The sequence below is a fragment of the Ceratotherium simum genome, chromosome X (genome assembly GCF_057802395.1).
Source record: "Ceratotherium simum simum isolate JZ-2026a chromosome X, ASM5780239v1, whole genome shotgun sequence".
NCBI lineage: Eukaryota > Metazoa > Chordata > Mammalia > Perissodactyla > Rhinocerotidae > Ceratotherium > Ceratotherium simum.
In genome coordinates this window covers 64,550,997-64,565,099 of record NC_141940.1, presented here as the reverse complement: position 1 = coordinate 64,565,099, position 14,103 = coordinate 64,550,997, and the positions used below count along the sequence as shown (strand labels likewise).

The following is a 14,103-nucleotide window of genomic DNA, read 5'->3' as shown; positions in this document are numbered from 1 at the left end:
GTTTTCATCTCTGAAATTAGCAAAGATAAAGTGATAATACTCAATGCTGAAAAGAGTGCATTGAAACAGATTCTCTCACATATTACTGGTGATAGCACAAATTGGTACTCCCTTTTGAAAACCAGAATGGCAAATATGTATCAAAGATCTCAAAAATGTTTATAGTCTTTCACCCAGTAATTTCACATTGGGTATTATAGCCTAATGAAATAATTCTATACATGGAAAAAGCTTTATGGATAAAACCATAAATCAAAATGTTATCTATAATTCTAAAACTTTGGAAACAAGTTAAATGTCTAACAGTAGGGTCATCCAAATTAATTCAACACTGAATGAACTTTATGGATTTAAGTATGTGTCAAAGTGTTGTGTATAATCCTGAAACTTTGAAAACAAGTTAAATGTCCAAAAATAGGGTCAACAAAAATAGTTTGTCCACTGAATGAACTTGTGATCTCATTAAAAAATGGTAGTTTATGAAAAGATACATTATAATGAGCTACAGAATTGTTTTTACTGTATAATTAATATTCTAATTACATTTAAAATCTATGCATAGGAAAAAAAGAGACTGAAAGGAACCATAGCTAGGATTCATGTTTTTTTCTCCCTTTTTTTTTCCAAATAATTAGCATACATTGTCTTTACATTTAAAAATTATTGAAAACCAATGCACTGGGGAGCCTGATATTTAAAAGTACCCTATGGCAAATATTTCCACAAAGCAAGGAATCTTTCTGTAGAAGACAAATAATTTTTATATGCTGTTATATATTGGATATGTTTAAAACCAAGTGTGTAAATATTTGCTATTTAGTGTATTTTATTAATGCAAAAGATCATTTCTTAGCACTAGCATTTCTTGATTTGCAGTGGAGGTGATGGTTTTGAGATATGAGGTAAAATAACTGATATAATTTTACTAAAAAGTAAAAATTTGGTGATGTTCATGTTGAGAGGAAAACCATTCCCCCAGAAAAGTCATGTTCACTAATATGTTGAGGGAATAGAGGATGCTGGTTAGAGAAATGTTCTCATTAGCTTTGGTTGAACCACCCTGCTCTAGGGAGGAACCATGGAATCTGCCTCTGCTGTGAGATTTGAAGTATTCCTATTTCTACTGACCCCATCGTATTTTACTGCATCTCCAAGAGAAACTCTTTGTTAATATCACATAGCTGTGGTGTTGATCTTATTTACTAGTCAAAAAGTGGAGAGGAGAAAAGCATGATGCCTGCAATGGGCCTGAGATAGACATTTCATATACATCTCATTTTATCCTTACACCATCCTTATGAGCTAGGTGTCCTCAATGCCATTTTACAGAGGAGGAAACTGGTGCTCAGATAATTTTAATAATTTGTCCAAGGCTACATAATAATTGAGTAGCAGAATTTGAACTCAGGACTATCTGACTCAAAATCAATGCATTTATGGAATGATGTTTATATTGGGAGTAGAGGGGGAGAACATCTCATATGCCTGTTTCTAAAGCTCTCTGGTTGATTAGATAACTAATGATTCTATAAATGTTGACTATTTACTTTTAGGTAATAATAAAGCTTTTAGCACAATTTACATATTTTATGAATAAAACATAATTAGATAAGTAAATAATTTACTTTAAATATGATGTATTCTAAAAACAAATTACCAAGAATTTTGAATTGCCTTTTGTTTTGGATGTCTGTGCTAGTAATTTCTTCCATTAAAAAGGATAATCGAGGGCCAGCCCTGGTGGCCTAGTGGTTCAGTGTGCTCTGCTTCAGCAGCCTGGGTTCAGTTCCTGGGCATGGACTACACCACTTGTCTGTCTATCAGTGGCCATGCTGTGGCAGTGGCTCACGTACAAAAAGAGGACGATTGGCAATAGATGTTAGCTCAAGGTGACATGTACTCAGTGAAAAAAAAACAAAAGGGTAACTGAGAACTAGGGAATTTATGAATTACAGCAAAGATTGATAGGATGTGACTTTAGGGAACTAGGCTATTTCCAAAATAGTAGTTACTCAAAGGCACTGGATGCTCATAAGAAGAAGGACTTCACATTAGGACATATTCACATTTTTATACAGCTGCTTCCCCAACTATATATGCTAGGCCTTTGAGGGATCTTAGTATAAAATTCATTGTGTTGTGTGAGGAAATTCTTGGAAGCTTGTTCTATAAGATGAAATAAAATGCATAATGTAGGTCTAATATATATTCATTTTGACAGCGAAACACTTTGTTAGAAGTTTCCAAAGAACTTCGGGACTTTTTTTTTTTTTTGACTGGGAATTTTGGAAGGTTGAGTCAGTAGTGTATTACATCTGTTTTGTTAAGGATGTATTAAGAATGAATTACAGCGTTTTCTCTGTTTTCCTTTTGTCTTTCATTTCTACCTCTTTTTTTTTGTAAAAATCCAGCATCATTTTTTGCTTTTTCCCTTTTTTTGGGGCCTAGTATCAAAGGCTCATTTTGGAATATTCAGCTGCTCCCACTCTTCCTGAGACTATTACTCAATTATTCAAGTGTTCAATTAGTGACAGGTGTTTAGAGTGATATTGTTTAGCATACGTGATTTCTACAACTTAAATCTGAAGTTTCTTTCACCAAAGTCACTCTTACCACCCATCTTTAGTTCCATAAACTTTTCTTGAAGTGTATTTTGTGTCAAGTATTATGTTAGGTGCCAGAGCAAACCTATAGGTCAGAGTTCCTATGCCAGAGGTACAACCTGTCTTCTTTTTGTGTCTACTGTCATGAAACTTAAAAGCAACAACATTTTAACAAATAGCGTATTTTCTAAGCAATTTAAACCTTAAACAAAACACAACTAAGTGTAAACTTTAGGTGACAATGCTTTTGAACACTCAGTTTTTGTAAAAAGTCACACAAAAAGTAAATCAGCTACTTTTAGATAAAATATCAACTATAATTATAAATCACTTGGTTTTATGGAATTATTTCAAACAATTAGTAATTATTAGGCAGTCCTCTATTACATCTGTTTCTATTTTCTAGTTTTTCTGTTAAGAATTTTTAAGTAGTCTTTTTTGAAGGTCATTTTTCTGCTTTTGAATATTCTTAGCAATTTGACAGCTCAAATATAGTCTAACCAAAATACACATGGATGTCTGCTTTGTGATATTGAAATCTGTTTTGTTTGTTTTTTCATTTCAGGAAGCAGAAGCTCAGGCAAAGCAGCAAGCATGAATCTTCACCATTCTGCCTTCAGCATCCTGAAAAAGGAGTCTCCATTGCTTTTATAAAATAACAAAATTATCTTGGCTTCAAAAAAAAATAGGCTTAATGTTAAAATAATAGATTAGTTGCTGTTTTTGCATGCAAACAATCAAAATGAAAATATAATTACAATGTGAACATTATATGAGAAGAATGGGGGATGAACATAAAATTTTAAGTAGATGTGGTAGAATAGTATTATCTGGCATTTTATGTACTTCAATGATTTTAACAAGCAAACACCTGACCCCCTTTTTGGTATTATTATTGCAGCTTAAGTATATCTGTAGCTCTACACTGAGGAATTTAAAAGAGAGAGAAAGAAACAATCTGTCTCTTGTTCCCAAATTGCCTCATTAATTTTAGTGAAGTATGTACCTTTTCGATGTGACGTTACTGTGATTAAAAAGTAGTTTCAGGTAATGTTTATATGTGAGACATTATAATTTCCTAGGATAATTATAACATTCCCATTCTTTTATAGTTGAAACTTCTATGTACTGAACCACAGGTTTTCAAGGCTTCTAAATGTAGCCTTTCATTGCATATTTCAGCGACCAGAACAGATGACCTCCCACAAAAAAAAAAAAAATAGATGCATTCAGTTGATAAATTCCTTGCTTAAATACACAGCTATGATGCAATCATGTTTCTAAGCTGCTTGCCCCAGTGAAATATGCATATGTATATTATGGAAGTGGGATGGCAACTAAGTTTAAAATGACATCCTTTTGCAAAGAGCTCAGACTTTTATTAACTGTTATAAAATAGATTGGCACTCATTGCCCAAGACTGGTTTTCCTTGGGTCTTTGCTGAAAAAAAATCTTAGTGTTTTCACCCTTTTAAAACAACTTGTGATCATGAATGCCACTATCTCTCAGATATTTGACCTTTTTGTTTGAACTTAGGCATATATTGTGTGAATACATTAATCTAAGTAAAGAGAATCTTTTCTATGCCTCTATTCCAGTGAATAGCACAAGCATCTGATAAATGGGTCAATTTTTAAAATCTTAATTCTGAAAACTTCTAAGAAGACAAGAAACGTTTTGGCCTAAATCACTTACCCAGAAGACGTACATATTGTACTTCAGTTCCACACCACTTTATTACTTAAAGCAAACTCCCTTTACTTTAAATTACTTTGTCATATCATTTGATGTATGCAAGTCTATGCTCTTTGCCAAAGTCAACATATAGTGAAGACTTGGCTTTGTTTACTGAGATTCAAACTTGATGCGATGCTTTAAAATAAACTCAGTACTTTTAGAAACATAATTTATGTGTTCCTGGAATTTCTAAATAGTATAATAGCAATTTTAGATGAGTAATATGTAATTTTAGAGGGTGGGAAAGAAGAAAAGAGAAAATAACAGAAAGAAAACAATTTGAATGCAATTTCTAAATTTCCCTTTTAGGGTTCTGAATTTTGCAGTACATACAGGAGTCAAACAAAGAACTATTCCATTGTTTAAAAATATGCTGTGGAGAACACTAGGGAAAACAGGGTGCTTTGTAATAGCTGGAAAATGCTAGAATAAATTTGGTCTATATTTTCTCCTGAGCTTTATTAAATGCTGATGATGCTACTTACAATATTCTAAGTGACCATTTTTACTTTTATCTTATCATCAAATAAGTTAACACTGTCAAAATATTCTCCAAAAATAGATGACATTTTTGAGATGTTTATATCCACTAGATTATACCTTACGATTAGTAGATATGTATATGTAAAGTAATAGGTTGGATTAAGTCTTCCTTAATTGAAATCTTTCATTCTGTCAGCTGAGCACTGTGTGTCTGGTAGATACAAGAAAAGCCAGTGAAATTCTGAGTATTAAAGTAAGCTTTATAAAGAATTTTCACAAAATTGCCTGGAAAATATAATCCTTGCTACTTGTTATATTACTTTTGGCATCTTTCTGTTTGTAAATCAGACCTGCTAATCTGTTATTTTCCATTTTTGAGCTGGTTTGCCCTTAAGAATATGTGACATTGAGAAAGATTTCCATTTTCACCAAACAATGCAAATTGGTTGTTGATTGTATTGTTAAATGTCAACATTTCTCTGGAAATCTGAGTGTTGGGGGAAACAGATTTTTGAAACAGAGGTTGTTAATTACTTGATTGGGAAAGTCTAAATACAGAGAACTTTTGTGGAGTCAGGTTTCATTGCACATATCCCGTTCATTCAGCAAAAGGAAAAAGGAAGGTTCACATGGTTTTTATTACCCAGTTGTGGATGTTGGCGACATAGAAAGATTGACATTGATATCATATATTTCTATGTAAAATAAAAGGTATTTCTTTTCTTTTGAATAATTCCAATAAAACTGATTAAGAGACATTCACATTTTTTAAAAAATTTTGTTTATTGCAGTAACATTGGTTTATAACATTGTATAAATTTCAGGTGTACATCATTATACTTCTATTTCTGCATAGATTACATCATGTTCACCACCCAAATACTAATTACAACCCATCACCACACACCTGTGCTGAATTATCCCTCTGGTAACCACCAATCCACGTTTGATTAATTTGAACCTTCTGGTGTTCTGCTCCCCACCTCCCCAACCCTGTCCCTGAATATTATCAGTTATCTCTTTTTTTATTTAGCAAACAAAATTTTGAATTTCTACCTAAATAGTATCCATACTGTTAATATAATTATTTTAGCATGATTGCATTTTTAACATCTTCATTGATATGTAATTCACATACCGCAATATTCATCCATTTAAAGTGTACAATTCATTGTTCCCTTGATCATTATGTAGTGCCCTTCTTTGTCTCTTATTACAGTTTTTGTTGTAAAGTCTATTTTGTCTGATATGAGTATTGCTACCCCAACTTTCTTTTCATTGCCATTTGCATGGAGTATCTTTTTCCATCCCTTCACTTTCAGTTTGTGAGTGTCTTTAGGTCTGAAGTGAGTATCCTGTATGCAGCATATATGTGGGTCTTATTTTTTATCCAATCAGCCACCCTATGCCTTTTAACTGGAGCATTTAATCCATTGATGTTTAAAGTAGCTATTGATAAGTATGTACTTACTGCCATTTTTTAACTTTTTTGTTCTCAGTGTTTTAGTAGTTCTTCTCTGTTCCTTTCTTCTTCTCTTGCTCTCTTGTCTTGTGGTTTGATGGCTTTCTTTAGTTTATGATTGGATTCCTTTCTCTCAGTTTTTTGTGTATTTATTATAGGTTTCTGGTTTGTGATTACCATGGGGTTCATATACAGTAACATATGTATATAGCAATCTATATTAAGTTGATGGTCTCTTTAGGTTGACCTCTATTTGAAAACTCTACTCTTTAACACCCCTCCTCCCACATTTTATGTTTTTGATATCATATCTAACCTCTTTTTTGTGTGTTTGTATCCATTACCCTCTTATCACAGAAATATATAATTTTTCCTATTTGTGGTCTTCTCTTTTCCCCTTAAATAAGTCCCTTTAGCATTTCTTGTAGTACTGGTTTCTTGGTGACAAACTCCTTTTATTTTTGCTTGTCTGGGAAACTTTTTATCTCTCCTTCCATTTTGAATGATAACCTTGCCAGGTAGAGTATTCTTGGCTGTAGGTTTTCTCCTTTTAGCACTTTAAATATATCGTGCCGCTCTCTTCTAGCCTGTAAGATTTCTGCTGAGACGTCAGCTGATAGCCTTATGGGTTTCCTTTGTATGTAACTTGTCCTTCTCTTGCAGCTTTTAGGATTCTCTCTTTATCTTTAATTCTGGACATTTTAATTATGATGTGTCTTGGTGTGGACCTCTTTGGGTTTATCTTGTTTGGTGCTCTCTGTGCTTCCTATACCTGGATGTCTCTTTCTTTCCTTAGGTTAGGGAAGTTTTCAGCTATTATTTCTTCAAATAGATTTGATGCCTCTTTGTCTCACTCTTCTCCTTCTGGGACACATATAACATGTATGTTAGTGCATTTGATGTTGTCCCAGAGGTGCCTTACACTGTCCTCACTCTTTTTAATTCTTTTTTCTTTTATCTGTTCAGCTTGGGTGATTTCTTCTAGTCTTTTGTCCAGCTCGCATATCCGTTCTTCTGTATCCTCTATCCTGCTTTTGAGTCCTGCTAGTGAATTTTTTCATTTCCAGCATTGTATTCTTCATTTCTGATTGGTTCATTTTTATATCTTCAATTTCTTTGTTGCTGTTCTCACTGAGTTCATCCATTCTTCTCCCAAGATCAGTGAGCATCCTTAACACTCTTTGTTTGAACTCTCTGTTGGGTAGGTTGCTCATTTCTGTTTCACTTAGTTCCTTTTCTGGGGTTTTGTCCTATTCCCTTACTTGGAATGTATTCTTTTGCCTCCTCATTTTGCCTCTTTCCCTGTGCTTGTGTCTAAATATTAGGTAGGTCAGCTACATCTCCTACTCTTGGAGAGGTGACCTTATATAAGTGATGCCTTATGAGGCCTAGCAGTGTGCTTCCCTCTTGTCACCAGTTCCAAATGTTCCAGGAGTGACCCCTGTGTGGGCTACGTGTGTCCTTCTGTTGTGGCTGGGTTGCTCTTCCCATAGGTACCCAGGGAGGCTGAGCTGTCCCCCTGGCCAGCTGTTGTAATGCTCAGCTGCTTGTAGTTGTTGTGGGCCCTTCAGTCTCTTTATCAGGTATGGGAAGCCCCAGCACATTTGGTTGCAAGGTCTAATAGCACATTCCTTTAGCAGTATTTCTATTAAGTGAGTAGGCTCCCAGTGTGGCAGATTGTTAGGCTCAGGGGATCAAGTGCTATAAGCCTCCAGCCTTTACCTCTCTTATCAGCTCTCTGAGGATTGCAGCTGAGTGGGGCTGGGCTCAGGCACAGGAGCACCTAATTGTTTCAGGCTTTGGAAGGTGGGGCCAATCCCCTATGTGGGTCTTTGAGAAGCACAAATCTTCTGCAGCTGACAAGCCCCACCGCCCACAGGCCCACACACACAGTCAACACAGTCCTGCCTCGTGCGTGCACCCCAACCCCCTGAGGTGGACCCAGTCTCTCCAAGGTGGGAGCCCCAAACACTCACCACTGCCCCACACTCTCCACCTGCTCCTCACACACGACCTACCCCACAGAGGTGGACCCACGTACCAGGCTGCAGAGAATCTAGGCAATTCACTTAGGAGGCCCATAAGTTGCCTGAAGGCTTGCTGTTGAGTAGGGCCAGTCCCTAGGGTAGGCTGCCTGCCCTGGCTGAGCTGGATTAAATTGGTGCTCTAGTGGGTGGGGCAGACCCTGGGCTAGCAGGCCAGGGGAAGAACTCCAATGGCACTTGCCAGCATCTGTGTCTGTATGCCTACACCAGGTCACAACAATGGCCACCGCCAATGTCCCAGTCCCTGAAGAGGTCTCACCTCTCACTGAGATGCTCTCAGAAACTATCAGGTGAGTCTCTTTTCACCAAAGGACTGTACACCTTTCTTTCTGGTGATTTTAGGTTGCTGTCTGAAATGGGTGAATTTGTGCATGGGCCCTTTAAGAGCCAGCTTTAATTTCTTTGTGAACCAGCTTTTCTGGGGGTACTCCCCAATGTTGTTAGCAGCAAGCAAAGTCAGATATTATGCCACTCGTCTCGGTTGTGCTGGTCCAAAAAATGCCTATAGTGGGCATGCTCTCCAGCTCAGGTCCCCCACTCCTCCCGGGAAGGCTGTGTACCTTTGGGCTGCTCCTGGGTGGCCGTGAAGTGCTGCAGCTTGTGATGGTGGTGTTTTTTTCTCTCCAGAAGGGAATTTCTGCCTCTTCCACCTCAATTAAGATTGTCATTTGTTGCAGGGGTTCCTCTTATCCAGTCTTCAGTTCTGTCTCAGGGGTAGTTTTTTCAAGAGTAGTTGTAAATTGGCTGTGTCCATGGGAGTAGATGAGTTCAGAGTCTGCCTATGCCGCCATCTTGACTTCTCTCTAAAATGTACAATTCAATAGTTTTTAGTATATTCTCAGAGTTGTGCAACCATTACCACAATTTAAGTTCAGAACATTTTATCACCCAACAAATAAACCCCGAATCCATTAGCAGTCACTCCCCATCTCCCACTCCCTCAACCCTATGCATCCACTATTCTACTTTCTGTCTCTATGGATTTACTTATTCTAAACATTTTGTACAAATGAAATCATACAATATATGGTATTTTGTGAATAGCTTCTTCTGGGTACCATGTTTTTAAATTCATTCATGTTGTAACATGCATCAGTAATTCATTCTTTTTTATTGTTGAGTAACATTCCATTGTATGGGTATAACCACACTTTGTTAACCATTAATCAGTTGATAGGGAGTTGGATTATTTCCACTTTTTGGCTATTGTGCATAATGCTGCTATGAATATTTGCATACACATATTTTTGTTTGAACACTTGTTTTCAGTTCTTTGCGGTATATATATAGGAGTGGGTTATACGGTAGTTCTATGTTTAACAATTTGAGGATCTGCCAAACGTTTCCAAAGTGGCTGCACTATTTTACATTCCCACCAGCAGTATATGAGGATTCCAATTTCTCCATTTCATGGACAACACTTACTATTATTTGTCTTTTTGACTATAGTCTTTCTAGCGGCTGTAAAGTGGCAACTCATTGTAGTTGTGATTTGTATTTCTCTGATGACTAAATATGTTGAGCATCTTTTCATGTGATTATAATCATTTGTATATCTTCTTTGTAAATATGTCCTTCAAATATTTTTAATTGGGTTATTTGTCATTTTATTGTTGAGTTATAAGAGTACTTGATATATTCCAAATACACATTTTATCAGAGATGTGATTTCTCAATATGTTCTCCCATTCCATGGATTGTCTTTTTATTTTCTTGAGGGTATCTTTGAAGTACAAAAGTTTTTAATTTTGATGAAGTCCAATTTATCTATTTTTTCTTTTGTTGCTTATGCTTTTGCTGTCATATCTAAGAAAACATTGCCTAATCCAAGGTGATAGATACTTACTCCTATGTTTTCCTCTAATAGTTTTATAGTTTTACTTCATACACTTAGGTCTATGATCTATTTTGAGTTACTTTTTGTATATGATATGGAGTAGGGATTCAACTTCACTTTTTTTTTTTTGCATGTGTATATACATTTGTCCAAGCACCATTTGCTTAAAAAAATCATTCTTTCCCCATTGAATTGTCCTGGCACCCTTGTCAAAAGTCAAATAACCATGAATGTGAGTGTGTATTTTTGGGCATTGAAGTCTATTCCATATATATATATTTTTTAAACATTTTATTTATTTTATTTTTCCCCCCAAAGCCCCAGTGGATAGTTGTGTGTCGTAGCTGCACATCCTTCTAGTTGCTGTATGTGGGACTCGGCCTCAGGATGAACGGAGAAGTGGTGCCTTGATGCGCACCTGGGATCCGAACCCAGGCCACCAGCATCGCAGCGCGCGCACTTAACCACCAAGCCACAGGGCCGGCCAATTCCATATATTTATATTTCCATACTTATGCCAGTACCACACAGTTTTGATTACTGTAGCTTTGCAGTATGTTCTGAAATTGGGAATTGTGAGTCTTCCAACGTTGTTCTTCCTTTTCAAGATTTCTTGACTCTTCAAGGTCCCTTGCATTTCCACATGAATCTTAGGATCAGCTTGGCAAAGCCAGCTGGGATTTTGATAGGTATTCTATTGAAACTTGAGTTCAATTTGGGGAGCATTCCCATCTTAACAATATTAAATCTTCTGATTGGTAAACATGGAATGCTTTTCCGTTTATTTAGGTCTTCTTTAATTGCTTTCAGCAATGGTTTTTAGTTTTCAGAGTATACATTTTGTACTTCTTTTGCTAAATTTATTCCTAAATATTTTATTATTTTTGATGCTATTGAAATAGAACTATTTTTTTTAAATTTTATTTTCAGATTGTTCATTTCTAATGTATAGAAACACAAATGATCACAATTGATTTTATATTTTGATTTTGTATTCTGCAACATTGCTGAATTTGTTTACTACTTCTCATAGGTTTTCTTAGTGAATTCTTTAAAATTTCTTTACATACAAAATCCTGCCAACTGCAAAGAGAAAAAATTTTACTTCTTCCTTTCTGATCTGGATATATTTTGTTTCTTTTTCTTGCCTAATTGTCTTGGATAGAACCTCCAGTACAATGCTGAATGGAATCGTCAAGAGCAGAAATCCTTGTCTAGATCCTGATTTAGGAGGAGCATTCAGTCTTTTGCCATTAAGTAAGATGTTAGTTTTGGGTTTATCAAAGAAGCCCTTTATCAGGTTGAGGAGGTTCCCTTCTATTTATAGTTTCTAGAGTTTTTATTATGAAAGGGTGTTGAATTTTGTTAAATGCTTTTTCTGCATTGATTGAGATAATCATATGTTTTTCTCTTTATTCTATTAATATGATATATTACCTTAATTGATTTTCATATGTCGAACCAACCTTGCATTCATTAGATAATTTCCACTTGGCCATGGTGCATAATCTCCTTTAGATGTTGCTGGATTTGGTTTCCTAGTAGGTTTTTGAGCACTTTTGCATCTATATGCATGAGGAATATTGTTCTGTCATTTTCTTTCTTGTGATGCCTTTGTCTAGTTTCATTATCAGGGTAGTACTGGCCTCATAGAATGAATCGTGAAGTTCATCTTCCTCTTCAATTTTTTGGAAGTTTTTTTTAAGGATTGGTGTTAATTCTTCTTTAAATGTTTGGTAGAATTTGCTAGTAAACCATCTGATCCTGGGCTTTTCTATGTGGAAATTATTTGTATTACTAATTCAATATCTTCACTTGTTACGAACCTGTTCAGATATTCTGTTCCTTTCTTTTTTTTTTTTGTTTTGTGAGGAAGATCAGCCCTGCGCTAACATCCGTGCCAATCTTCCTCTTTTTGCTGAGGAAGACCTGCCCTGAGCTAACATCTATTGCCAATCTTCCTCCTTTTTTTCCCCTTTTCTCCCTAAAGCCCCAGTAGGTAGTTGTATGTCATAGTTGCACATCCTTCTAGTTGCTGTAAGTGGGATGCTGCCTCAGCATGGCCAGACAAGCGGTGCATTGGTGCGCACCCAGGATCCAAATCTGGGCCAACAGTAGCAGAGTGTGCACTTAACCGCTAAGCCATGGGGCCAGCCCCTCTGTTTCTTCTTAATCAGTTTTGATAGTTTGTTTCTTTCTAAAAAATTGTCCATTTTATGTAAATTATCTTACTTGTTGAAATACAGTTGTTCATTCTATTCCCATATAATCCTAGTTATTTCTTTATAGTTGGTAGTGATGTCCCCTTTTTCATTCCTGAGTTGTCTTCTCTCTTTTTTCTTGGTTAGTCTAGCTAAATACTTGCCAATTTTGTTGATCTTTCAAAGAACTGACTTTTGGTTTTGTTGAATCTTTATTCTTTTTCTATTCTCTTTTCACTAATTTCCACTCTAATCTTTAGCTTTCTTGGGTTTAGTTTGCTCTTCTTTTTCTAGTTTTTTTTTTTTTTTTTGTGAGGGAGATCAGCCCTGAGCTAATATCTGTGCTTATCCTCCTCTTTTTGTTGAGGAAGACTAGCTCTGAGCTAACATCTGTTGCCAATCCTCCTCCTTTTTTTCCCTAAAGCCCCAGTAGATAGTTGTATGTCATAGTTGCACATCCTTCTAGTTGCTGTATGTGGGATGCGGCCTCAGCATGGCTGGAGAAGCAGTGCATCAGTGCGTGCCCGGGATCCGAACCCGGGCCGCCAGTAGCGGAGTGCACACACTTAACCACTAAGCCACGGGGCCGGCCCCCTTTTTCTAGTTTTTTAAAGCAGAAGGTTAATGTATCGATTTGAGATATTTAATTTAAAACATTACAGCTATAGAGTTTCCTCTAAGAAATGCTTTAACTACGTCCCATAAGTTTTGGTATGTTATGGTTTTGTTTTTACTTATATCAAAGTACTTTCTAATTGTTTTGTGATTTCTTCTTTGACTCATTGGTTAGGAGTGTGCTTTTTTAATTTCCACTTTTTGTGAATTTCCCAAATTTCCTTCTGTTATTGATTTCTAATTTTATTCCATTGTGCTTGGATAACATACTTTATATGATTCCAATCATTTTAAATTTATTGACCCTTGTTTTATTGCTTAACATATGATCTGTCGGAGAATATTTTATGTGCACTTATATGCATATTCTAGTGTTGTTCTCTGAGGTGTTCTAAAGGCGACTATTAGGACTCATTGGTTTATACTTTATTCATGTCTTCTATTTCTTTGTTTTCTGCCTAGTTATTCTATCCATTATTGAAAGTAGGGTATTAAAATCTCCAACTATTATTGTTCAATTGGCTACTTCTCACTTCCATTCTGTTAGATTTTGCTTCATTTATTGTAGGGATCTTTTGTTAGGTGTATATTGTTTTATAATTGCTTTTATCTCCTTGATGAATTGACCCTTTAATCATTATAAAATGACCCTTCTTTTGTCTAATCACATTTCTGTTGTTTTAAAGTCTATTTTGTGTGATATTAGTATTGTCACTTCACCTCTCTGATGGTTGTTTTCATACTATATCTTTTCCATCCTTTCACATCCAACCAATTATTATCTTTGAATCTAAAGTGTGTCTCCCATAGGCAGTATAAAGTTAGATCTTGCTTTTTTATCCAATCTGATATTATCCACCTTTAGATTGGATTGTTTAATCTGTTTGCATTTAATGTTATTATTGATATAGTTGGATTGACATCTGTCATTTTGCTTTTTTTCTGTCTCCTATCTTTTTTGTTCCTGTCTTCTTTTATTGCCTTCTTTTTAGTTAATTGAACATTTTCTAGTGTAATCTTTTAATTTTTTTGATAATTTTTAAATTATATATGTTTTTTATTGCGGTAACATTGGTTTATGACATTATATAAATTTCAGGTGTCCATTGATATATTTTG

The 14,103-nt window shown here is 35.5% G+C and overlaps 1 protein-coding gene across 1 annotated transcript in view; it reads left to right on the top strand.

Annotated features, from left to right (window-relative positions):
* Positions 1-5,582, top strand: part of SH3BGRL (SH3 domain binding glutamate rich protein like) — a 60,564-nt gene extending 54,982 nt beyond the window's left edge. The window contains exon 4 of the mRNA XM_004442082.3: positions 3,169-5,582. Within this exon, the coding sequence (XP_004442139.1) occupies positions 3,169-3,201 (33 nt within the window). The 3' untranslated portion in view covers positions 3,202-5,582. The remainder of the gene's footprint in view (positions 1-3,168) is intronic.
* The last annotated feature ends 8,521 nt before the right edge of the window (positions 5,583-14,103 follow it).